The sequence below is a fragment of the Pipistrellus hanaki genome (genome assembly GCF_964339955.1).
Source record: "Pipistrellus hanaki genome assembly, chromosome: 16".
Taxonomy (NCBI): Eukaryota; Metazoa; Chordata; class Mammalia; order Chiroptera; family Vespertilionidae; genus Pipistrellus; species Pipistrellus hanaki.
Window position 1 is genome coordinate 12,973,456 of NC_140518.1, and position 27,512 is coordinate 13,000,967.

General features: G+C 38.7%; 1 protein-coding gene across 1 annotated transcript; it reads right to left on the reverse strand.

Moving 5' to 3' along the window:
* Positions 1–452: 452 nt before the first annotated feature.
* Positions 453–16,976, reverse strand: MEIOC (meiosis specific with coiled-coil domain; the record flags this gene model as incomplete). Its single annotated transcript, XM_084863816.1, has 8 exons — positions 453–697; positions 1,301–1,481; positions 4,643–4,777; positions 5,334–7,203; positions 8,548–8,652; positions 11,374–11,531; positions 16,236–16,367; positions 16,911–16,976. 8 exons carry the CDS (start codon positions 16,974–16,976, stop codon positions 468–470), a joined length of 2,877 nt encoding a protein of 958 aa, XP_084719942.1. The 3' UTR covers positions 453–467.
* Positions 16,977–27,512: the final 10,536 nt, after the last annotated feature.

Here is a 27,512-nt window from a genome sequence, read left to right on the forward strand (position 1 = left end):
GGTATTATCCAGTTTTGTAAGGAAAACACTTTTAAATCACAATCAAAACTAGTCTTGGTTACTAGACTGTAGCCATAATTGGGTTACAGTCATTTAGATTCATTATTTGGAATTATACTTACTAAGGCAGACCTAAATGAAACTTATCTTCTAGAAGAATTTCACATTTGCATTTACCTGCACTGCAGAATAGGTTTAAGCAATATTTTAGCTGTTAGGAAATATTTACTTAAACTTATCTTCAACTACTCAGAATTCTGAGTAGTCAACTTTCCCTTTGAGTTCACTTTAAACTATATTTGATTCATTCCAAATAGATTTATAAATTGAAGGTATACTTCATTAAGGTATTAAACTCTAAGTCTGAAAAAATGCATTGAAATTTTCAAGTTTGACAAGTTCATTATAATTGTTGAGCATGTCTTGATATATTTACTTATCAGCTTTTTATTTCTGCTGGGATTTCCTTAATGTTTGTTTGTGTCACCTCTCTGATTCATTTGATTGCTACTATTTATGTTTTCATGAACTTTATCTTCACAGTTTACTATATCTTGTAAAGCCTTCTCCACATCTGTTTGGCCAGTTGTATTGGCTGTTTTAGGCAAGGTCATCTGCAGTGCACACCACAGAGTAGTGCGTGCCTTCCGAGTAGCGACACACATCTCTTTAATTGCTGCAGCAAGGGCAAAAACATCTGTAAAAGAAACATTTACAGTCAGTTGACATTAGATACCATTTAAGTTTCCATTACCTCTTAAAGCCCAGTGCTGTAACTACATGATCAAACATCATCTATATATATTAAAGACTAATATGCAAAGTGTCCCCTCGGAGTTTGACCAGGAGACTGGGAGTTTGATTGCTTGCTATGACGTGTGCTGACCACTAGGGTGCGGTGCAGAACAAAGGCAGGCCCTGATCGGCCCTGATCGCTGGCCAGGCTCTGGGACCCTACCTGTGCATGAATTTCATGCACCAGGCCTCTAGTGATTTTTATAAAAGAAGGGTAGGTACTGACTAAGTTAACCAAAGTTCTTAATACTTGAAAGTGTTGACACTTTATTCTGACTTGTATGATGACTATGCTTTTGATAGAACATAGACTTTGATGGAATTATAATTAACAAACTAACAAAACAGATCAAGGTACTTTTGGAGATTATGTGGGCACCTTTACCAATTTATTCTTTAGATAAGTGAAATCTTAGAATTCTGACCTTTGACCTTAGAATATGATTTTATTATCATTCAAACAATCTCATTGCCTTATCAAAGTAATATGCATTAATATTTGTACCTCTGTCATCTTGGCATCTAGGGACTCCTTGCTTTTGACGATTTGAAGCATTAACAATTTCATCTTTTCTACGTGACTGTACAATGTGAATAGACTCCAAGTGTCTATCAAGAGCAGTAGAGATATTGGCATGAAGGGGAGAGCTTCGAAGACGTTCCATCTTGCCTAGTAAAGTTACAACCTGGGGAAAGATTTTAAATTTTGATAAGGCACAGAACCACATTGCCCTGTCATTAACTTAAAAACGAATCTTCAAAAAAACAGAATAGAAATGAGAGTAATAATATTTATTCAATAAATAACTGAATGCTTATTATATCCTGACACCATATTGGGGTTAGCAAAGATGGAAAGTCTGTCTTTTGTGCCTACTTGTATTTATTAATTCTAAAAGCTTTTTAGGTAATCAGTTAATGGGAATACACAACAATGGGAAATTCAAACCTAACATTCCCATATCATTAACAGGAAGTGCAAATACAAGATCCAACACTGTTTTTGGCAACTAGTGTTTTTAAAGAGGTACTGTCATCTAGCTGAGACCGGTTTGGCTCAGTGGATAGAGCGTCGGCTTGTGGACTGAAAGGTCCCGGATTCGATTCCGGTCAAGGGCATGTACCTTGGTTGCGGGCACACCCCCAGTAGGGGGTGTGCAAAGGCAGTTGATCGATGATTCTCTCTCATCGATGTTTCTAACTCTCTATCCCAGTGTTTTTCAACCTTTTTTGGGCAAAGGCACACTTGTTTCATGAAAAAAATCACGAGGCACACCACCATTAGAAAATGTTAAAAAATTTAACTCTGTGCCTATATTGACTATATATAAAGTAATTCTCTTGAATAGGAATCAAATAAACACAAAGAAAGTATTTTATAATTACTTTATTATGAAATATTAAGTAAACAAAATAGTGAAAAATTATAAAATTCTTGTCTTGTCTGCACCTACGGCACACCAGGCAACATCTCGCGGCACACTAGTGTGCCGCGGAACAGCGGTTGAAAAACGCTGCTCTATCCCTCTCTCTTCCTCTCTGTAAAAAATCAATAAAATAAAATAATAAAATAAAAAAGATGGATCCTATCTTCTAAAAATAAAATAAAATAAAAGAGATACTGTCATCTAAAGGGGGGAAAAATAAACTAAAAGGGAGAAATCCTAGACTGATCAATCCTCACTTCAACAAGTCCTTTATGGGCCTCCAGTGTTCTTTTGGAAAACAGAAACATTTAGATAATGGTACTGAGCTAGTGGCAGTTTTAAAGAATCAATAATCCAGAAAATGTTGACTTAAATTATATTGAAATAATAAAATCTTATCAGAACTGCTAAGAAAAATTAGGAAATTTCTCAATCTTCTGGTTAATTAACCTTTTAAAAGGGCACTGGTATATTAGATCAGTAAGGGGAGTATGTTTCATATTCCTAACTTGTTTCCCAAATTCTAACCTTGGAAGGTATGAGGAAAGAGAACTTTTTGAATAACTGCCCTTGTTAACTAAATGATTTAAAACTGCCCTGGCCAGTGTGGCTCAGTTTGTTGGGTATTGTCCTTTACATCGAAGGATTACAGGTTCATTTTCCAGTCAGGGCACAAGCCCAGGGTTACAGGTTTGATTCCGGTGAGGGGCAAGCAGGAGGCAGCCAGTCGATGTTTCTCTCCCTTCCTCTTTCCAAAAATCAATCAATTTAAAAAATATTTAAAATTCACATAAGCACTTGATGTTCAGTGACTGGAAATAGTAGTAAAATACCTCTCAAGAAGCTGAAGGCACCTAAATCAAAGCCTCTACTCTCACATTCATACCAAGTTTCTTTGAAATAGGTTTATGCCAGTTTAGGTCCATAGAAAAAGTATACAGGTACTAAATATTTTCCTCCCAATTGTACAACCAGCTAGATCCTTGAAGGGATAACAACAGAAAAAAATCCCAATATAAAAATTTCAATGAACTTTCAATTACATATTTTTTATATTTATTTATTTATTTATTTATTTATTTACAGAGAGGAAGGGGAGAGGGAGAGCTAAAAACATCGATGAGAGAGAAACATCCATCAGCTGCCTCTTGCACACCTCCTTCTGGGGATGTGCCTGCAACCAAGGTACATGCCCTTAATTGGAATCAAACTTCAGTCTGCAGGCTGACATTCTATCCACTGAGTCAAACCAGCTAGGGCAATTACATATTTTTTAAGTAAGACACTCATTTTGAATAAGTGATAAATGTAAATTTGCACTGGTGATTTTTAATAAACTCTTAAAAACTTTTCAGAATTCTACAAACTAGCATATTAGAAAATAGTACATGTGAAAATATTTTTCCCTTTATGTATTATTGATCTAATGTTGCTAAATATAGATAAAAAAAAATTATGGCAACTATAAACATAACCTTCTAACTTAATGTGACATATTATCAAAGCTGGTAAGCCCTAGCTGGTTTAGCTTAGTGGATGGAGCGTCAGCCTGTGGATTGAAGGGTCCTGAGTTCCATTCTGGTCAACGGGCTCAGTCCCCAGTGGGGGACTTTCATTATTGATGTTTCTATCTCTCCCTCTCCCTTCTTCTTTGAAATCAATTAAAAAATATTTTTAAATAGCTGGTAAAAGTATATTTCTTAACCACAGTTTGAATCCTTTGATTTATTGCTGAGAAATATATTACTGAGAAAAAGGAGTTTTAACTTGGAATGGTATTAAGAAAATATAAGACTGAAGTTTTTATTAACATAACATCTAGCTATAATCCATGTCAGTATACACATTGATAAATTCCATTGTCCGAATTTAAAAATATATTTTTATTGATTTCAGAGAGGAAGGAAAGGGGAGATATAGAAACATAAGTGATGAGAGAGAATCATTGATTGGCTGCCTTCTGCACGCCCCCCACTGGGGATCGAGCCCACAACCTGGGTATGTGCTCTTGACCAGAATTGAACCTGGGACCCTGCAGTCCAAAGGCCGGTACTCTATCCACTGAGGCAAACCGGCTAGGGCCAAATTTACAAATTTGATAAAAGAATCTCAACTGACCTAGGCTGAAAGCTAGGTAAAATCAATATTTTTCCACTGAAATAGTTCTTTCTGTTAACTCCATTGCCAATTTCGGTTTGAAGAGGAACCATTTAAGTTTTAAACCTAGCTTTAAATAATTGAGTGGGGCTATTTTTCCTTTCCTAAATATTAATCAGTTCTAGGACCAAACATGGAAAAGAATATACGTCAGAGAGTTACACATAAGTGTGATTTAAAAATCCTTTAGAATTCTTACTGAAATGTTATAAGAATTTATCAAGCAATTTAAAAGTCTACTATTGGAAGTTTTTATAACTTACCCTGGCTTGTTCTCGAAGTTCATCCACAATTAAGCGATCAACTCTAGATGGGTTGGAAGTCAGCCTTGGAATTGGAGTATTGTTAGTACTGGATACTTTTTTTCCTGGATAATTCTTGGCAAGGGCCAATTCAGTCTGTAAAAAATTATGTAATTTTTAGATGATGAATTTTCCAAATATGATTCAATGGTAATATTTTTCTTAGGCCTAAGCATAAATTGAAAATTGCTGCTTTAAGTAACTGTTTTGGTATCAAAAGGCAACAAATATAAACCACAGTATTTTTCTGTCATACTTAATACAAATAAAATACCTGGACACTCCAACAGTTTAATACTTTCAAAATTAAAAGAAATTAACTTTAAACCCATTAAGGAAAAAGTCTACTTCACTGGCAAAATAAGCTTTACATAAGTAACAATTCTGTTTAACCCCAAACTTTTTTAGTTTTTTATTCTTTACATATTTATTTTAAGCTTTATTTTTATTGGTGTCACTATTACAGATGTCTCCATTCCTCCCACTCAGCTTTTTGTCTTTAAATCACTTAATTCCTTATAGTCATGGACTTAACAAATATTGCCATTAGAGAAGAATTCAGCTTAGAAATAAAGCAAGTACTCAAAGCACACTAAGATAAAAGATGTAGGGGCCATACCAAGTTACTCCTAACTGGATAGCTTTGTGTTACCTTTTTTCTCTCCTTTTCTAATGCTCTCCATTGTTCATAGCATTCTTCCAGACGAATATGAAGTTCACTGGCTGGTCCACTACGGGTTTTAATTGGTCTTTGAAATCCAAAAGTTGGCACAAAACCAGAAAAGGAATTATCACCATACATCATATCATTAAAATAAGGGTATAAATGGCTTAACTCATCATAAGAAAACAAATCATAGGAATCCAAGAGTGGAACAACGGAATGGCCAAACGGGTGGGTGGACCTTAGGGGAAACCCATTTGAACCAAGTTGTTGAAAACTCTGATTATGTCTTAAATCTCCCATCATATAATTAGAAAAGCATGACGCCTGTGTGCGATTTATACGGATATTAATATTGTTATCTCCACTTCCCTGTCTGTGGCTATTAAAATGACTCTGTGCCTCCAACAGATCTTGATATGTATTTTGAGATAATCCATCTAAATGCTTTGCACCTTCCTCAGGATCATAATGTCCACTCTGAGGCTTAGTTTGAAAATTATGTTTGTTTACATTTTCAATGATCCCAAACTGCTGAACTGAGTAATTATCACAAAATCCGTTTGGCTGCTTTATTTTTTTATCTGTAACCAATTCAAAGAGATTTTCTTCTGCAGTCTTTGTCAGTCCTTCCATGTGATTGACAGATTGAATTCTTTCTGCACCATTATAATTGAAATCAAAACTAGAAAATGCTGAAGAGTTTTCTTGGCAATACTTCTGAAACAAATTGCTATTTGGAGTTAAATTTGTGGATGATAGTTGGGGGAAATCTGAAGAATGGTTAGAACCTTTTGAAGCTGCATTTAAATGACTATTTAATTTCATCAAGTTACCTTGATTTCGATAAGGAATAGGAGTATTACTTTTTGTGTGGACATTCATCCAAGTTGGCCTATTTAAGTTGATACCTCCTGAAGATGTTGCTGAGTTTGACAATAAAGTCACTGATTTAAAATACTCAGAATTTGGGGGGTCAGCTTTAGCAAACTGTTGCTTTTCTGTGACATTAGCGAAATCATTATTAGCTGGACAAACTGTATGAGGTTTTAGTCCATATTCTGATTTTAAGCCAAAATCAGCAGTGAATGTTGCTTCCTTTGCAAACTGTTTTTCTGTCAGGTGTGGAGTAGTTTTTGGAAATGTGAAATTCTGCTGGTCAGTTATTGTTTCTTCCATTTTCTTCTGATTTGCTGGTTTAACCTGAAATAACTTGGTGTAGCTGTCTGCTTCTACAGTTGGTGTTTCAGGTGTGCCATTGGCTAATTTTTTACTATCTTGGACAGTAAAATTCGAACACTTAGTAAGTTTAGCCTTATTAGGATGAGCATATTCTGCGTATCTACAATAATCTGCACTCTCATTGTATCTATTAAACTGGGAAAGAAATATCTCTGCCCTTTTCTGCTGTAATGGTGCTTCAAGACTTTTAACACACATTTTATCTCTTCCATAAGGGTAAGTATCAGCTCCTGATTCTTTCATGACCTCAGAGAGGCCAGCTTGTGGTGTAAAACAGTTTTTGACAAATGGATATTCTTGGAATGTTGTCTTAGCTGTATCATTTGCCTGACTATTGTAACAATTAGAATGATCACTTCGTGAGGGGTACATCCATTGTTCTTCAAGGTCTAAACCAGTAAATCCATGATAAAGTTCATCTATTTTTTGTTGTGGTGTGATATTACTATTATGAAGGTATTGCTTTTCCACTGCTGACACAGATTCACCAGTATAAAAAGCTTGCTGAGAGATGGCTGGATCTATTGGCCTTTTTGTTTCTGTTAACAGGTCATGGTGATCTGCAAATCTGCTTGTGTTCACTGGCCAAACTGACTTTAAATTGGAGGAGCAGGTCCTAGAACAAGTAAATATATTTAATTACAATTTAGACTTTAAAAGATTTTATGTCCTTAGTGGAAAAGGTAGGAAAGATTCTCAAAAACATTTATCTCGCCCACCTCCCCATTCTCTAATCGTTTTCAACTTTGTCTTGTATGCTACCGTTACATTCAAACAATTCTCTATTGCTTGAAATGTGCTATATAAATATGTATTTTAATCTTAATATGTCTTTTCTAACAAGCATTAACTAAGGCCTGAGGCTGATGACTGCATAGTCTTATATAATATTTTATCTATAGTAAATAGAAAACAAAGTTGTTTTTCCTTTAATTAGAGTTATTACATAATACAAAAAGTATCATTGACCACAATTTTTCAATGAAAAAGGATGTGTTTTGTTGAAACTATTATTGAAATTAAAATATTTTATTTGTTTACATATGTGCTGCATATTTCCCTAGTAATGAAATAAAGCATTTGGGTAATATGGTTTCCATACCCAAATAAAACAATGTATATTTAAAAAAATTTTACCAAATGAATAAAATCCATATGCATTTCTGCACAGGAGAAATGCTAGTTTTATTCTTTGGGATACACACACACACACACACACACACACACACACACACTCTCTCTCTCTCTCTCCCCCTTTGGAATTTATACTCTTTAAGCTACACCTTAGCTTGTGAACTCAAGGGAAATAGCTTTGAATTATGCAAGAATAATTTTCCAAATGAAAGTTCTTAATAGCAAATTAAACCTTAGATTGAAACTTTTAATTGTATGCAATGATCTCAGCAAAATTGACTCCTAAAAACAAGTATTTGAATTAAGATGTCTACTCTGCCAAAACTGGTTTGGTTCAATGGATAGAGCATCGGTCTGTGGACTGAAAGGTCCCAGGTTCGATTCTAGTCAAGGGCATGTACCTTGGTTGCGGGCACATCCCCGGTCGGGGTTGTGCAGGAGGCAGCTGGTCGATGTATCTCTTTGTATCTCTCTCATCGATGTTTCTAGCTCTCTATCCCACTCCCTTGCTCTCTGTGAAAAATCAATTAAAAAAATATATATATATATAAAGATGTGTACTCTTAGATGATCCTCTATTAACTAAAAATAATAGTTAATAGGATAATTTAGTGTACAAGTTTATAGTTGTTTGCAATACAATAATAATAGCAAGAAAACAAAATAATAGCAAGAAAACAAAACAATAGCAAGGAAAACAATACAATAATAATAGCAAGAATAAACCATGTTTTGTGTACTTGCAACTGTAAATCTACTTTTGTACCATCCTGTATGTAAATTTGAAAGCTCACTATACAATGTGTAGTTTATATGACATACTAACCCATCAGCAAAATATGGCTGTGACTTATCTTGTTCTTCTAAAATGTTAGATACAAGTCCATATAAGTCTGTTTCACTGCCATAGTCATTTCTTTCTGTTTGAATCCTAAGAAGTAAATATTACACAACAAATGTTACTCACACTGAAATATAATATATTGATTTCTATTTCTAGATTTATCTTACCATTATTTTCTATAAAATATTTGGATTGAATCTATACCATAATTTCAAATAAAGGAACAACTCAAGAATAATTTCCACTTTAGCTTACTATATTACATAAATACTTCTCCTTCATTTCAAATCCTATGTCTAGTCACAATGTATACTTACCTCTTATTTCTCCAAAACACAATTCATTTTAGGTTACCAAAATACAAATCTCTGACTTATGATGCTTGGTACTGTACTATGGCTGCTCCTGAAAGCATATTCGATCCTATTATACATCCTCCCACCAACACTTACTCAGACTTTTCATTTGCAATTTGAAAGCCATGTGAACCTGTTGCTTGATTTTTGTGTCTCTTTATATTGGAATATAAAGTAAAATGTGATATGGTCATCCTAGATAACACAGCACTATTGCAGTTGTCCCTTAAATATAACAGAATTGGAGACTATCTCTGAATCCTTGCCAAAGAGGTGACTAGACTTCCACATATCTGAAATGCTACCTGGTGACTAACACTGTTTAAATAATACAAAATGTAAAAACCATAAGTAGAAGAAAAATTGGTGCCTTTTTACCCTTTATGGATTTTGGGTAATTTGTTCCTAGAAGTAATACATTTTTTTAAATTGTAACTTCTTGTTTTCTCATATTTCGTTTCTAACATTTAATAGTGTTAGGGCATTTTAAAAATAAAAATACCTTATATTTGCATAACACTCAAAACATTTCATTGATCTTCATAACATAAGATGGGCAAGTACTAGTAATCATTTAGCTGTTGAATGATCATTTGAGATATTAAGAAACTTGTATTAGCCCTAGCCAGTTTGGCTCAGTGGAAAGAACGTCAGTCTGCAGATTGAGGGGTCCCCTGGTTTGATTCTGATTAGGGCATATGCCCAGGTTGCGGGCTTGATCCCCAGTAGGGAGTGTGTAGGAGGCGCTGATCAATGATACTTTCTCATCATTGATGTTTCTCTTTCTCCCTCTCCCTTCCTTCCTGAAATAAAAATATATTAAAAGAAAAGTGTATTAGAGGTCACTGGTTTGATTCCCAGTCAGGACTTAATCCCCAGTAGGAGTGAGGAGGCAGCAAATGGATTATATTTCTCATTGATGTTTCTATATCTCTATCCTTCTCCCTTCTTCTCTGTCTCAAATCAATAAAAAAAACATTTTAAAAATGTTTTTACTGATTTCAGAGAGGAAGGGAGAGGGAGAGAGAGACAGAAACTACAATGATGAGAATCTGCCACCCACCCCCGAGGTCACCATTCGCCATCAAGCGATTGGAGCCTGCTGGCCAGGGGGAGGGATCAAGAGGTTGGCTGTTCCACTCACTCACCAGTCCCCCATCACCAACACCCCCACCCTCGCAACCCACTCCAGTTCCCTATTCACCACAGGGCAATGGGAGCCTGCTGGGGAAAGGGACCAAGAGGTGGTCAGTGCACCTCATAGTGATAGGCTGTGTGGTCATGCTGCTGATATGGTTTGCTGGGCTTTTATTATCCTATCTAATAAAAGAGTGATATGCAAATTGACTGTCACTCCAAGACACAAGATGGCCACCCCCATGTGGACACAAGATGGCTGCCACAAGATGGCTGGCAGGGGAGGGAAGTTGTGGGAGATCAGGTCAGCAAGGGAGGGCAGTTGCGGGGGAGACCCAGTGTGCAGGGTAGGGCAGTTTGGGGGGACCAGGCCTGCAGGGGAGGACAATTGGGAGGGACCCAGGCATGCAGGGGAAGGCCTTTGGGGGGGGGGGGATCAGGCCTGCAGGGAGGACAGTTGGGGGGAGCCAGGCCTGCAGGGGAGACTAGGCCAGCAAGGGAGGGCAGTTGGGGAGACTAGGCCAGCAGGGGAGGGCAGTTGGGGAGATGAGGCCAGCAGGGGAGGGCAGTTGAGGGGATCAGGCCTGCAGGGGAGGGCAGTTTTGGGGGACCAGGCCTGCAGGGGAGGGTAATTGGGGGGACCCAGGCCTGCAGGGAAGGGCAGTTAGAGACCAGGCCAGCAGGAGAGGGCAATTGGTGGGACAAGGTCTGCAGGAGAGGGCAGTTGGGGGGCCAGAACTGCAGGGGAGGTCAGTTAGGGGTGACCAGGCCAGCAGGGAGGGCAGTTAGGGGTGACCAGGCTGACAGGGGAGGGTAGTTAGGGGCTATTGGGCCAACTTGGGAGCAGTTAGACATCAATCAGGCTGGCAGTGGAGTGGTTAGGGGTGATCAGGCTGGCAGGCAGAAGCGATTAGGGGCAATCAGGCAGAGTCAGGCAGGCAGTTGGGAGCCAGCCCTGGATTGTGAGAGGGAGGTCCAACTGCCTGTTTAGGCCCAGTCCTGGCTGGATCGGGCCTAAATGGGCAGTTGGATATCGCTCAAGGGGTCCCAGATTGGAGAAGGTGCAGGCTGGGCTGAGGGACACCCCCTCCCTCACCCTGTGCAGGAATTTCATGCTCTGGGCCTCTAGTATAAGATAACTGCCCAGTTTAGGGTTTCCTAAAAGTTTGATAAACACAAAATTATGTCATAACAAAAATTAATAAGATAAAATTAAAATGCTGATATAGGGAACAGAGCTAATACAATTGGGTTCCCATGTAATCAAACTTAAAAACACTTAATTTAGCCTGAAAAATACAATTAATTAATTTACCTGTTCTTTACATTAATCTGAGAATTAGAAGGCAGCTTAATATCATCTCCATAAGTAGACCATGGTGCATAGAAAATTGAAGAATCTACAGAACTTGCATATTCAGTTGATGAAGAAAGTGGATTATAGGTTTGCCTTAGGTCAACATTGTCTTCACTCTGAAATTTTAAAGAAATGCTTATGTATCAGCCATTTTAAACTATATTTATTACAGAATATTAGTGGTAAATAAGAAATAGGAGGAAATAATACATGCGTAAGAGTTGAGAGACAAAATCAAATCTAGATTTAGCCATTTAAGCTTACTTTATACCAGGGATTGGCAAATTTTTTTCTGTAAAGAGCCAGATAAGAAAAAAAAGAACCAGCCGAAACCGGTTTGGCTCAGTGGATAGAGCGTCAGTCTGCGGACTGAAAGGTCCCGGGTTCGATTCCGGTCAAGGGCATGTACATTGGTTGCGGGCATATCCCCAGTAGGGGGTGTGCAAGAGGCAGCTGATCGATGTCTCTCTCTCATCGATGTTTCTAGCTCTCTATCCTTCTCCCTTTCTCTCTGTAAAAATTCAATAAAATATATTAAAAAAAAAAAAAAAAAAAGAACCAAATAATATATACTAGGGTTTGCTGACTGATAAGGTCTCCTTAAGCAACTATAGATAGCCCTGGCTGGTTCACAGGTTCAATTCCTGGTAAAGGGCAGGTACATGGATTGCAGGTACAATCCCAGGGCTGTCTGTCTGTCTCTTTCCCCCTCCTATTCTCTCTAAAAATCAATGGGGAAAAACAATATCTGGATTACCAAAAAGAAAAGAAAAAAAAAAAAAGGAAAGAACAAAGGAAACAACAATAAACAACATAACAACATGAAGACAAATGCACACAGCTGTATTCCAAAAAATGTTGTTTTTTAAACAAAAAACAGGCACTTGGCAGATCTAATCTGATCCCTGGAGGTACTTGTTGCTTATACCTAGTCTAAAATACCTGTAATTATTATAGTTTTAATTTGTTGAACATAATGTGGACACTAGCAATGTTATATTTCACATATCACTTATAAAAGTGTTAATGTTCCCAATCTTTTTAAAAAAGTTAATGTACATTTATATAGAATTTCAAACAAATTTCATATTCATTCTTATATTCAGTCAACCCAGAGACATGGGTATTCTATTAAAATAGAAAAATGAGAAAACAGGCTACAAGTTACTGTGCCCAAGGTGACAAAACTAAAACCTAAACTCAAGGCCTTCTTATTCCTATTCTAGGGCAATTTTCTTTTTTTATTTTATTTTTGGTTAATCTCACCCAAAGATATTTTCCCAGTGATTTTTAGAGAGTGGAAGGGAGGTTTAGAGAAAGAGACAGAGAAACATTGATGTGAGAAACACACATCAATTTGTTGCCTCCTGAACATGGAATTGAACCCAGGACCCTTCAGTCCACAGACCGATGCTCTACCCATTGAGCTAACTAGCTCTAGGTCTCTAGGGCATTTTAAAACAGTATCTTTAATTTTCAGTCTCATTTTTATTTCTAAGATATATTATAAAATGATATATAAAACATTATAATCTCTTCAGAAAATTTAAAGATATTACTTCAATTAGGAGAAAAATGGCACTTAATTTTTCTTTTTTTGCATGAACAGTTCTATAATGAACTCTGAGTAAATAAAGTGAAAGTTTGAATTTTAAGATGTTAATGATTTAAAATCCTATCTCCTTCCAAAAACGATTGAGCAGTAAAAATAATTTAAAATATTTGAAATAGTATTATAGAATGAATCTACACTAATAAAAGAGAAAAATGCTATTTGACCGTACCTTTGCTACGCCCACATCCAATCAGAGCAAGAATGCAAATTAACCCAACAAAGCTGGCAGTTAATTTGCATACACTGAGGGAGGGAGGAATGAAGACTGAAGAAAGAGGGAGGAAAAGCAGAAAGCAAGGCAGCTGCCAGAGGGAAAGCGCAGGCAGGGCGGGGCAGTGTCATGCGTGGCCGCTTGCAGGAATCTTCTTGCAAACGGGCTCCAAGTATAATAATAAAAGATTAAACATATATTAACCCTCACCCAAGGATATTTTTCCATTGATTAGAAGAAGTGGGAGAGGAAAAGACAAGAGAAATAATTGTCTCCTGCATGAGCCCAGGGGAGCCTGCAACCGAGGTACATGTCCTTGACCGGAATCAAACCTGGGACCTTTTGGTCCACAGGCCAAGGCTCTATCCACTGAGCAAACTGGCTAGGGCAAAGATTAAACACTTAGATGCATTTTTTTCTAGAAAATGCTTCTTTAAAGAAGTCTGAAAGTATAGATTCACAATTTTTAACTCTCTAAATAAGGAACTAATAAAACCTGAGATATAATGACAGTATATATCTCAGATATAACACAGTAGAAATTATTTTTTTTATACAAGCTGGAGCAAATGTAGGTTTACCGTTGTAAGTATGTGAAACACAGAGTTTATTCTTGTATTATTATTTATTATTATATTGTTTTTCATACAAACAACTGTAAACCTACTTTTGTCCCACTTGTACTTTTATAAATACAGAAGAATATAATCCTGACTAAAATTATTTTCTAATTGCTTTTATTCCTTTTTAAATCCTCACCCAAGGATATATTTTAGGATATTTCCCCCATTGATTTCTAGAGTGTGGGAGGGAAAAAGAAACATTGATTGGTTGTATCCTCCATGCACCCTTACTGGGAAACCTGCAACTGAGGTACTGCCCTTGACTGGAAATCAAACCCGTGACTCTTCAGTCCTAAGGTGGATGGTCTAATCACTGAGCAACTGGCTAGGGCAGTGGTTGGCAAACTGTGGCTCGAGAGTCACATGCAGTAAGCCGCGGTTTGCTGCTCTGTTGACTAATGAGTTTGCCTACCACTGGGCTAGGGCAACCAGGGCTGCTTTTATTCTTTTAATCAAAATGTAGATTACTCTGGCCAGTTTGGCTCAGATGGTTGGGCATGTCCCCTGAACCCAGGGGTCACCAGGCTTGTACAGGAGGTCAATTAATGGTTCTCTCATCATTTTTCTGTCTCTCTCCTTTCTCCCTTCCTCTCTCTCTCTAAAATCAATAAAAACCTATTTGAAAAAAAAATACATAAAAAGAGAAGACATAAAGTATTCCCGTATTCCTAAATTGTTTTTATACTTTAATAAAATATGAAAATACTTTCAAATTATCCATCAAGAATCTAAAAAAAAAAAAAAATCTCAAATATTTTACAACCATTTTGCTAAGAGTGCCACTAAAACTATCTTTCTAGATGTTAGTAACTTTTATCTTTAGAACCTTTCATAACTTTACTCCTTTAGTTCTGAAGTTTTTCTCATAGGCCCACCTTAACTCTTTTTTAGGTGTGAAGAATCCAAAGTGCCATAAGTTATTGTCCATCTTGTTTTTTAATCCTTTAACGGAGGATATTTTTCCATTGATACAGAGAGTGAAAGGAAGGGGGGAGGGCAAGAGACATGAAGTGAGATACACATCAATTGGTTGTCTCTAGCACAAGGGGTAGGGATCAAACCTGCAACCTAGGTACATGCCCTTGACTGGGAAGCAAACAGTAGAACCCAAAAACCTGAGAACTTATGGTGCACAGGGGGTTGCTCTAATCACTGATCATATGGGCCAGGGCTGTCCATAATTTTTAAATTATTGCTTAAACAAAAGAGCGTTTTCATATTCAAATATCAAATGAGGTAAAGAGTACTGGAAACCAAATATATTTTGGGAATTCTTTCAAGTACATTTCATATTTTAAAATAAGTTTTGAGTATTAGAAAAGTTAAATATTTTAAAGATTGATTAAAATTTTAGGGAGGGAGGAGATGTGTGGGAGGGAGGGAGGGGGGCAAAAAAATCAATAAAATATGTAAAAATAAATAAATAAATAAATGATTAAAAAATAAAGATTGATTAAAATTTTATATTACAGGATAAAACAAGCAACTAAAGTAATGTGGTGAATTCAAACATAATTATACTTTAAATATATGGATCTCTTTCAGTTAAAACATTTACAGAAATTAAATGTGCAAATACTTGGGGCTGGCATATTAATTAGATCCAGGTAACTGCAAAATTTACTGTTTATGTTATTGATATACTAAAAATAAATTCAAGTACATTTTAGTAATGATGTCAACATTATAGAGAGCAGTGAAATGCTGGTCTTGGCAGTGAAAAGACCTGGGTTCCACTTGGGCTTTGTCACTGTGGACACAAATTAAGCTTTCTGAGCCTCAGTTTCTCAATCTGTATAGTAGGCATAACACTTGGTAAGGCTATATGTAGATTAAATAATTTATTTCAGGATATTGTTATAATTCAAAGTACAACAATATCAACATTGGTGTCCTGGTTAAATAATTTCAAATGAAAATGACTTACATTATTATCCTAAGACCAATTTAATATGACTAACAAAATTTAAATGTTTTAGGCGAGGTAAAAGGTAGTATTGAAAGACACTGTTGAAGCCAGAGAATAGAGAAGTGACAAAAGTTTCATCTTTAAATCATCAAAAGTATGTTTGTACGGATTTACAATAAATGCTTGAAGGGGGGAAAAAAGTATTTTTAAGGTCTTACTAAGTAAATACGTATTTTCGTACATTTCTGACACCATTGAAGACAGGACGAAAACAACAATCAGTTAAAAATCGTATTCCTTAACTTGTTTTCAAAGCAAAGTATGTATTCTGTGAAATGTTGTCGTGGCTTTCTGGTCTTAAACTTGGAGCGATTTAAAAACACCCCTATGACTCGGCTCAGGTCAATGAATCTGGTTCGAATACCTAAACCGTCTAACACAGGGCAGAGCGGGTTAATGCACCTGCGCTTTGTAGCAATCATAGAAGGAAGAAGAGCCGGACATCACGCCGCCGAACACATCCGTTAGTCTGCCGCTGGGGTCGGCACTGAGGTTCCAGCAGCGATTCGCGCCTCCGCGGAACGCCACCTTGGGCTGCACGAGCAGGAACAGGAAACCGGAGAGAGACATTACGCGGGGCGAAGCCACGGCGGAAATGGCATCACTCTTCACCTCGGCCGTTCCCCCAACAGCCTAACTCAATTCCGAATCCCCGACGAGGACGCTAACTTGGGGCCCCAGGCTCGCGTCCCTGGGATCCCCTCCCAGCCCTCTAGCCTCCGCGGCGCGGCAGCCGCCCGCCCTCGCTGGCCTACACCGCCGGCCATCGCCTCAGCGCCGCCGCCGCCCGCCGCCCGCCGTGGAGGCCGCACGGCAGCCCGGGCGTCGCCGCCTCCCGGCCAGTCCTGTCAGCCGCGCCGCGAACCCCACGACCCCCGCCCGACCTGTCGCCGCGCCCTCAGCCCCTTCCCGCGGCGCGGCCGGGGCGCCCCGTCGAGGCTCTTCAAAAGCGACCTGCCCTCAGGCGACCTCCTCAGAGAAAGGCGTCTAGGGACCGCCTTCTCCTCAGCCTCTTCTCACGGTCGCCATCCTCCAAGTCCGGTCGCCACCCAGACCCTGACCGTCCCCACCGGTTACCTCAAGTCCCTCCCTTAGGCCTGGAGGGTGAGGGAGCTGCCAGGGGTGTCCGCCTCTCACCTCCATGGGACCCTCAGCTCCTCCGGGACTCGGTACAGCTCCTGGGGCACCGGGGTGAGGGGGGCGTCGAGGCCCGGCTCCCTCAGCCCGCACCCCGCCGCTGCCGCCGCCCCGGGCGCTGCCTGGAGCGGGTCCGTGGGTGGGGGGCTAGGAGCGGGGAAGGAGGGTGGGGGGGAGAGGCCGTTATATTGCCCACCCCCTCCTCGCGACCCCGCACCGAACCGCCCAGGCCCGCCCCCCGCTTTGCACCCCCTTCATTGGCCCGCAGCCTAGCCAATGGGCAACTGCCTCTAGGGCCCGCTACCTTCCACCCCCCAGAGACAAGGCTGAGAGCCGGCGGTTAGCCGACCTCGTTCTCTCGCAGTTTCTGAGCTTTTCCCGCTCAGAGGAAGCGGGTTCGGGATTGGCCAGGACTGGCAAGCACCAGCCCGATGATTGGCTAATGGGGCAGTGGAGGGGCGGGGCGTGGAAGGGAAAGAACGCGAGCTTACCGAGTGAGACAAGTGAGGGAACTGGTCGAAAGGTTTGAGAAATCGCTCAGCAACTGGCTGATAATCGTAAACCTATCCGCTGCCCGTCTGTCGCCAACATTTAATTTTTTTGTCCCTTAAGCCCCTCCCCCAACTCCCAGAATCCTATGGAGCCCGCCCGGAGAATAATAGACCTATGCCCGTTTACAGAGGGTGAGAAAACCCTTATGGAATGGGGTGTTGTTGGGAAACTCCCGAGAGCCGCCCTCGGTCCTAGGTCCCAGGAAGTGAGGGGTGAAGGCACTTTGTTCAAAATTAACAAAGTTCATTTCTATATGCACCGGACAAGCCATTGGCAGTCCCGTTTAGAGATGTAGTATCTCAGAGAAAAACGAGTTTTTGTTCTGAGACAGTGCTAAAAAAAGTTTGTGTGCGTTGGAATATTGAAGATGATAAAAGTAAACACAATAAGCACTTTATAGGTTGTTTATATTTAAAACGAAAACGAGCCGAAACCGGTTTGGCTCAGTGGTTGCGGGCACATCCCCAGTAGGGGGTGTGCAAGAGGCAGCTGATTGATGATTCTCTCTCATCGATGTATCTAACTCTCTATCCCTCTCTCTTCCTCTCTGTAAATTCAATAAAATATATTTTAAAATAAAATAAAATGAAAACTTGAATGCTGGCTGGGTCGCTCAACTGGATTAGAGCATGGTCCCCATACGCCAGGGTTTCGGGTTCAATCTCTGGTCGGCACACACAAGAATCAACTAATTGTCCTAGCCGGTTTGGCTCAGTGGATAGAGCGTCAGCCTACAGACTGAAGGACCCCAGGTTGGATTCCTGTCAAGGGCACATGCCAGGTTGCGGGCTCCATCCCCAGTAGAGGGCGTGCAGGAGGCAGCTGATCCATGCTCATCATTGATGTTTCTCTCTCTCCCTCTCCCTTCCTCTCTGAAATCAATAAAAATAACAAAATTTAAAAAGAACCAATCAATTAATGCATAAAATAGTGGGACAACAAATCAATCTCCCTCTCTAAAAAAATAAATAAAAAATAAATAAATTAAGAAAAAACAACCAAAAAAACCCCAAACAAACCCAAAAAACTGGAGAAGCAGTAAAGTGGAAGATGCTCTTTTAACTCAAGCACAAATTAGAAATAGAAAAGGGGACAAGTTTTATTGGCTCATATTGACCTGATAGTTATTTTGGATCTTTACTTAGTTTTGATTTTAGAAAGTGGACCAGGTGACCTGGCTTTTCCTACCTCACCCTTAAAATTACTGACGTGAAACTCATTTCCCTTCCTTGCATTGAGAAATTACTGTTCTCTCTGCCTGTCTCTCTCTGTCTCATAGTACCCACAAAAGTTTGAAAAGTTATGAATCTTTTAATGTATTTTTACTGTAATAAGATACACATATGATTTACCATTTTAACCCTTTTCAAGTATACAATTCATTGGCACTTTGTACATTCACAATGTTGTGCAACTATTACCACTATCCATTTCCATAAAAAATTTAAAAAATATTTTTATTTATTTCAGAGAGAGGAAGGAAGGGGGTGAAAGAGATAGAAACATCAATGATGAAAAAGAGTCATTGATCAGCTACCTTTTGCACTCCCCCTTACTGGGAATGGAGCAGGAAACGAGAGAGAGAGAGAGAGAGAGAGAGAGAGAGAGAGAGAGAGAGAGAGAGAGAGAGAGAAGAGAGAGAGAGAGAAGAGAGAAACAACGAGAATCACTGATAGGCTGACTCCTTCACGCCCCCTACTGGGGATGGAGTCCACACCCATGTGCCTTGACCTATGCCCTCTTTTTTAGTTCATAGATCCATGCTCAAACAAGGAGTCATGCTGGTTGGGCGATATTTTTCTAAATATAGCATTTCTTGAATTGATTTTAATGGGATTGTATTTGATATTTAAAAAAAGAATTAGGCATTGAACTAGGGGTTTCTTTGTAAATTAAGAGTTCTGAATTTCTCTGTTTCATTGCCCTCCAAAGCTGAATTTCTATTTCTCAGTGTTGATTGGAACCAGATGTTAGAAAAGGTTCATAGCAGTGCCACCAGAAAAAGGCACCATAGAAAAATGTCTACAAGTAATTTTCTTTAGGCCTTTAAGTTTCTCCTGAATTTGAGAGATCCCCAAACTATATTTGGGGTCTTCTGACATCAATGGACCAGAAAACAGCTTCTTTAAAAAATGTAAAAAGTTAATAAAGATATACCTGTATTGATATTAAAGTGCTTAATAATTTTAATAAACTACTATGAATATTTTACCAATTAAAAATTATGATCCAGAGTTTTAATTTAGGTCACAAAGTTCAAGGACTTATGAGGAGACCTATTTTAAAGTTCATTAAAGCTTTGCACATTGTAATATACCACAGCAAGCAAGCTTTCTACCAAAGGGTAATCAAAGGACATTCATGAAAGATGTGGTTTCCAAATTGGATGATTATATATTCTTAAGGTGCAAAATAGATTCTGTATTTATAGGATATTCCTGAAAATGCACAACCCACCCAATAGTTGCAAATTTTGAGCAGCCCCAATTTCTATATTATTTTAAGTCTCACTTTTTTTTTTTAACACTTTTTCAACAAGTATTTGTTTATTAAATTTATTTATTTCAGAGAGGATGGGAGAGGGAGATAGGAACATCAATGATGAGAGAGAATCATTGATGGGCTGCTTCTTGCATGCTTCCTACTGGGGATTGAGCCTGCATCCTAGGCATGTGCCCTTGACTAGAATTGAACTCAGGACCCTTCAGAGGGCTGTTCTCAGACTGGCAATACCCCCTTCAGGGTGGGGGTTCCCACTGGGGTGCCTGGCCAGCCTAGGTGAGGGGCTGATGGCTGTTTGCAGGCTGGCCAAACCCCCACCCCTCTTTGAGTGGCAGCCAGGGCGGGCTGGAAGCTTGGCTTCCTCCATCACCTGGGGAAACCCAAACCTCCTGCTTGCTCCAACTCCATAGCTGCCTCCATCTTTATTGGGTTAATTTGCATACTCACTACTGATTGGCTGGTGGGCATAGCAGAAGGATGGTCAATTTGCACGTTTCTTTTTTATTAGTATAGATGAGCAAACTCATTTATTTGTGTATTGTCTATGGTTGCTTTTGCTCTACAATGGCAGAAAAGTGACAAGGACCCCATAGTCTACAGTCTAAACTATTTACTATTTGGCCTTTTGCAGAAAAAGTTCTAGACTGTCAGCTGCCATATACTCCCCAGGAGAGGATCCTACTTTAAAATATATATATATATATATATATATATATATATATATATATATATATATATCTATCTTACTTTTAACTTGCTCCTACTCTTTGTTCCTAACCTCTGCGTAGCTTTTAGGCCCAACTGCTTGTCCAAATATTAGTAGTATTTTGGGGTTACAAAAATTTTTTAAATTGTTTAAAATATTACATATAGTAGTACATATATCTTCCCCCCCCCCCCGCCCCATTAACCTTCCCCAGCTGGGGTTACAAATTTTGACCTAATGCAATATTTAACCTACAAAGAAGTGAGCCCAAAATGTTCTTGTTTTCCTAGAACTGCATAAGGAACTTATGGATTCAGCAAAAGGGAACAGAGATCTTCAATAGCTTCTTTCTCCAAAGGTAGGGCCTTCCTTCCCAGAGGACAAGAGAACCCAGGACTGGCATTTCCATCAAATTGAGAGGTGAGCCTATGATTTAGAGCTGGCTGTTCTATGATTTAGGACTGGCTGTTTCTTTCCAACTCAGTGACACACCTTGAATTTCTCTCTCTCTCTCTCTCTCTCTCTCTCTCTCTCTCTCTCTCTCTCTCTCTCTCTCCACCTTATGCCTACTCTCTGTTAGTTTAGTTGGCTTCTAAGCAACTTGTCCTGCCACATATTATGGTTTTTCCACTTCAGTGAAGCAGACGTCTGGATTCCTTTGTGAGCCTCTTGATCCTTATTCCTTACCACCCGCAGCCACAGCCTTGTTGGCTCAATGAATCTTTATGGTCTCATTTTATAGGATCTCAAAGAAGAGAAGTATGGCTGTGGTTTCCAGAATGTTAATTGATAACAGTTCTTGGCAATAGTGTTCTTTATGACTTTCCCTCCTTAACATGCTCCTTCTACCCATGATATCACTTCTTAATAGATTGCACTCGTCTGGAGTTCTCAATACCCCCCCTCTATCCATTTCCCTCTCCCAGTCCCACCCTATGCACACCACCTTCATTCCTTTCTTCCTTGCTCTACTGATTATATTTAGGACTGTATAACTTTCTAATATGAACTACTTTGTAAGCAAGCTCCTTGAACATTATTAAGATGTAAATATCAATGATTAAAATGGGACTCACTGAGAATTATTGCTCCCCATTTCAACCACACTTCATTGTCAAAGTAAAGGAAGGGCCTTATATCTCTATTAATTTAAGAACTCTTTCCTTAGATTCTATAGTTGAGTTGAAATTAGGCCCTAGGCTGGGGTTGGGAAGAGACAGGAACCACCTGTCACATAGGTAAGCCCTAAACAAGCCTGGCTTTTAATATGAAGCACATCGTAAAATATTGGGCACCAACAGGGAAATCTGTTGGGAGGTTCCCATTGGAAAATAAGCTGAGGATTGAGTGGCCTAATGTTTTATTGCAGCTCTTGTCTAGACAATCTCCAAATTTCTGGCCTTTGTCTTCTCTGGATTTAACTTTTCTCATCGGTAAATGAAGGGTCTAATCAGTCAACCTTTAAAGTTCCAACTCTAAATTGTTCTGATTCCACATCCCCATCTATCACCTAAAGACGATAAACTCTAGCCTCAAAGATTGAGTAATGTTAATGAACTGCCAAAAATAAAAACTTGTTGAATTCCTCAAACGAGAGACAGATTCATTGAACTCCCACTTAATCAGAATGAGCAAGAAATTAAGTATTCCAATGTATTCCATATGTTGGTTAAATGGAAGTTGTTATATACCCTATAAATATTAGCAAATATTTATGTAATTAGAAAAGAATAAAATACCCAATAGTAGAATTATGATAACCATGACATAAGCAGTTTTTAAATTGATTTTTAGAGAGAGGGGAAGGCAGAGGGATAGATAGAAACAGCGATGAGAAACATCATTAATCGGCTGCCTCCTGCATGCCCCCTATTGGGGATCAAGTCCACAATCCAGGTATGTACCCTGACAGGGAGTTGACCTCTTGGTGCATGGGATGATGATAAATCCATTGAGCCACACTGGCCAGGATAAAAAAATTTTTAATATGTATTTTATTGATTTTTTACAGAGAAGAAGAGAGAGGGATAGAGAGTTAGAAACATTGATGAGAGAGAAACATTGATCAGCTGCCTTTTGCACACCCCCTACCGGGGATGTGCCCACAACCAGGGTACATGCCTTTGACTGGAATCGAACCTAGGACCCTTCAGTCCACAGGCCAATGCTCTATCCACTGAGCCAAACCGGTTTTGGCGGATAAATTTTTTTCTTCAGCCTCTTACAGTGCTCTCAGGATAGATTCTGAACTTTTATAATAATTGTACAGCACTGGAGCTACAGATGAAATGAGACTGGACTCAGTTAACAATATATAATTAAAATTACTTTCTGAAAGCTTTGTTTATTATTTTCTTTCTCACAAAATAGAATATAGCAAAATTCAAATTACTAGAACAACAGAATTACATAATTTTATTTTATTTTATTTTTTTATTTTTTTTTCCTTTATATATTTAAACATTTTATTTTATTTTATTTTTTAATAAATTTTTATTGTTCATATTATTACAAGTGTTCCTTTCCCCCCCCCTTCCCACCCTACCCTCTGCCTTTTCCCCACTCCCCATGGTCCTCATCCATAGGTGCACAGTTTATGTTCAGTCTCTTCCCACATCCCCCTCTCCCCTTTTCCCCAAGAATCGTCAGTTCACTCCCCTTCCATACCTCTGATTCTATTATATTCACCAGTTAATATTGTTCATCTGATTTTTTTTTTTTAATTTCCTTGGTTTTTAGATTCACTTGTTGATAGTTACGTATTTGTTGTTCATAATTTTTATCTTTATTTACTTTCTCTTCTGAAAGAACCCCCTTCAGCAATTCATATAATTCTGGTTTGGTGGTGATGAACTCCTTTAGCTTTTTTTTATTAGTGAAGCTCTTTATCTGACCTTCGATTCTGAGAGATAGCTTTGCTGGGTAGAGTATTTTTGGCTGTAGGTTCTTACTATTCATCACCTTGAATATTTCTTGCCATTCCCGTCTGGCCTGCATGGTTTCTGTTGAGAAATCAGCTGACAATCGTATAGGTGCTCCTTTATAGGTAACCACCTGCTTAGCTCTTGCTGCTTTTAATATTCTCTCTTTGTCCTTTGCTCTTGGAATCTTAATTATGATTTGTCTTGGTGTGGTCCTCTTTGGATTCCTTTTGTTTGGAGTTCTGTGTGCTTCCTGGACTTGTAAGTCCAATTCTTTCCCCAGGTGGGGGAAGTTTTCTGTCACTATTTCTTTCAGTATGTTTTCGATATCTTGCTCTCTCTTATCTTCTGAGACCCCCATGATTCTGATGTTGGATCGTTTGAAGTTGTCCCAGAGGTTTCTTACATTATCTTCAATTTTCTGGATTCTCTTGCCTTCTAGCTTCTGCAGAGGAGTGTCTTCTGGCTCTTTATGTTCCAAATCTTTGACTTGATTCTTGCGATCTTCTATTCTGTTTTTAGGACTCTGTATAATATTTTTTATTTCAGACAATGTATTTTTTATTTCTTGTTGATCCCTTTTCATATCCTCATAGGTCTCATTTATTTTATCGGCCTTTTCTAGGAGACTCTTGAAAAACCTTATAAGTGTGGTTTTGAACTCTATATCCAGTCGCTTTTTGTCCTCCATTTCTTTCGTTTGTGATCTATTTGGTTTAGGCATTTTCGCAGGCAGCTTTCCTGATGGGACAGGGTTTCAGGGTGGAGCCTACAGCCTTGGCTTCCGTCAGCCCCGCCCTATGCGACTCCTGAGACTCAGGGTCCTTCAGTACTTGTTGCAAGCACCTCTGAGAGAAAGGTGCCCTCAATTTTCGCCTGCTACCAAACAGTGTAGGCTCTCCCACAATGGGCCCGAAACTGGGGTTCAGTTCAGTTGGAAGTGGAGTTGGAGGTGGCGTTCACAGCAGTCTGGAGCCCCTGTCTCCTTCCAGCCAGGGCAGTCCCGCGGCACAGCCAGCCGGCCCTTCTCTGAGCGCAGTGTGCGCGCCTCTGGGACCTCCTTATGCCGCTTCCCCGGGTTCCGCCTTACTGCCCAGCTCCCTCTGGATGAGCCTGGGTCCCCGGGGTCTGGCCTAGAACGGGGGTTCAGAGCAGTCGGGGGCCCAGCACAGTCGGAGTTTTATCTCCTTTCCGCTAGGGAACACCAGCCAGGCACTCGGCCTCCCTCCTCTCCAGCTCCGTCCTCTCCGCTTGCGCCGCGTGTCTCCGTACCTTGGGCTTTTACAGCTCCTCCGCGCTTCCTTCTGGTTTTCTCCTTGCTTCTCGTTGTAGAATTTCCAGTCAGTCGACTTTCCTGTAGTTCTGGGTAATGTCCATTTTATATTTTAGTTGTATTTTATTGAAATTGTTGCGTGCGGCTGCGGCTAGGTGCCTACCCGAGCAGCCATCTTGGATTCTCCCCAGAATTACATAATTTTAGATCTGGAAGGGCCCTTGAGGATCATTTGACCCAATCCTCGAATGTACACATGAAAAACCTCAGAGAAGTCCAAATCACAGAGCTGGGGTGCCAGAGCTGACTCTAGAACTTGCTGCCTCCTGGAGAAATTGACATTTATAACATCACTGTCACTTTGTTTTTAAGTCCATCATTGAGATAATTTCCTGCTAGCCAGAATAGTACTGATGTCTTTTAAAAATGATCAGTAAAATGTGGGTTTTTACTGTGTGTTTTTTTTTTTAAGAGATAAAATATAAGTTTTTAAAACTAACATTTTTAAGTTTACATAGCACCAAATATTTTATTTGCAGAAAGTTTCATTTTTTATCTAGATGGCTTTGGCATCATGTAGATCAGATTTCTTGACAAGTAATTAGATAATTAGCCATAAATTTAGAAGCTACATCAGTTTTTTTTTTTATAGGAAGGAGAGCATAATATATAAGAATATGTTTTCTCACTGTCTTTCATCCTCTCTCTCTCTCCCCCGCCTCTCTCTCTCTCTCTCTCTCTCTCTCTCTCTCTCTCTCTCTCTATATATATATATATATATATATACACACTCACACACACACACACACACACATCTTCTGGTTGAATAGATCTGGGGTGTGGCCCCAGAATTTGCATGTTTAACAAGTTCAAGGTTGATGTTATAAAAGAGATGGGAGACACACTGTGAAACAGACAATATCTCACCAGACAATATTTTATGTAGATCTAGGTCTATCCATCTATATTTCTTTGAAGTGTTTTCTTATGCAAATATTCTATAACTTATAATAAATCCTAAAATTTATTTGATTTGACTATAAAAGTAATACATGCTTGCTTTAAAACATTATAGAAATGTACAAACTAAAATTTTTCTTCCTCTCATCTTTCCACTCCCTTCTAGGAATATCTACTATTAATAGTTTGATATGAATCCTTCCAGACTTTTTTTACTTTAAATACAAACAAACATAATCAGTTACAGCTTTTAATTTTTTATGAAAATGAGATTATAGTATAGTGTAATGTGATTCTACAACTTACTTTTTTCAACTAACAATATATCATGGTACATCTCTCAAAGTATACACTATTTAAATGACTACATAGTATTCCAGTAGTATGAATCAATCCTCTATTGATTAACATTTAGGTTTCCCCCCAATTTTCACCCATTATTTTTTGTTTACTTCTCTTATTAACTCTTAAGGATAAAGTCATAATAGTGGTATTTCTGAATGAAGAGTAAGTCTATTTAATATGTTGATCCATGAGACAAAAATGCCTCTCAGAAAAGTTATACCATTTTATACCTTTACCAGAGGTGTAAGAGGATCCATATTCTGGGTGTCATATTTTTTTCTTTATTAATTTAGTAATCCATAAATACTATCTTCTTGTTGGCTTTATTTGTATTTCTTTGATTACTAATGAGGTTAAACATATTCTCATATGTCTATTGACCATTCAGTTTTTCTTTTATAAATTTTTCATTTAAAAAAAAAACTAATTATTTCCATGAAGTAATTAGTTTTCTCTTATTAACTTGTAAAAGTTCTCTGTATATTTAAGAAGTTAGTTATTTACCATGAGTAGCAAATATTTTCCCAATTTGTTAATTGTCTTTCATCCTTGTTTATAGTAATTTTTGCCATGCAGGACATACAGAAGTTGCTTTCATTTGTGTGTTTTGTGTGTATGGTCAAATCTATCAATCTTTTCCTTTTGGGTTCTAAGACTTAATGTCAAGCCTATAAAAATCTCCCATTACCCGAGGATTATAAAATGAGCTATCGTATTTTTCTTCTAGAACTCTCATGGTTTCATTCTCCTGCATTTAATTCTTTAATCCATCTGGAATTCATTTTGGTATAAACTGAGAGGTATGGGTCTAGCTTTATTTTTTCCTAAATTGTTAGCCATTTGTTCCAATAGCATTTATTGACCCATTCATCTTTTCCCCACTGATTTTAACTTTTATTTAGCTACGTTCTCAAATACACTTGTCTCTACTTTTGGACTCCATTCTGTTACCTTGGTCTATTGTCTATTCCTGTCTTAATAGCACATTGTTTTAATTTCTGTAGCTTAAAATATTTCCTAATAACTGGGAAGCCTATATCTTTAAACTATTAATTTTTATTTCCATGAGTTTCATTTTTTAAAATAATTCTTTATTGTCAAAAGTATTACATATGTCCCCTTTTCCCTCCCATTTGCCCCTCCAGCCCAACCCTGTTCTCCCCCTTCCCCAGCCTTCAGCACCCTATTGTCTGTGTCCATGGGTTATGCATATATTCATACCATGAGTTTTAAAATTGAGTTGGGCCTGGCTGGTGTGGCTCAGTGGTTGAGTGTCGACCTAT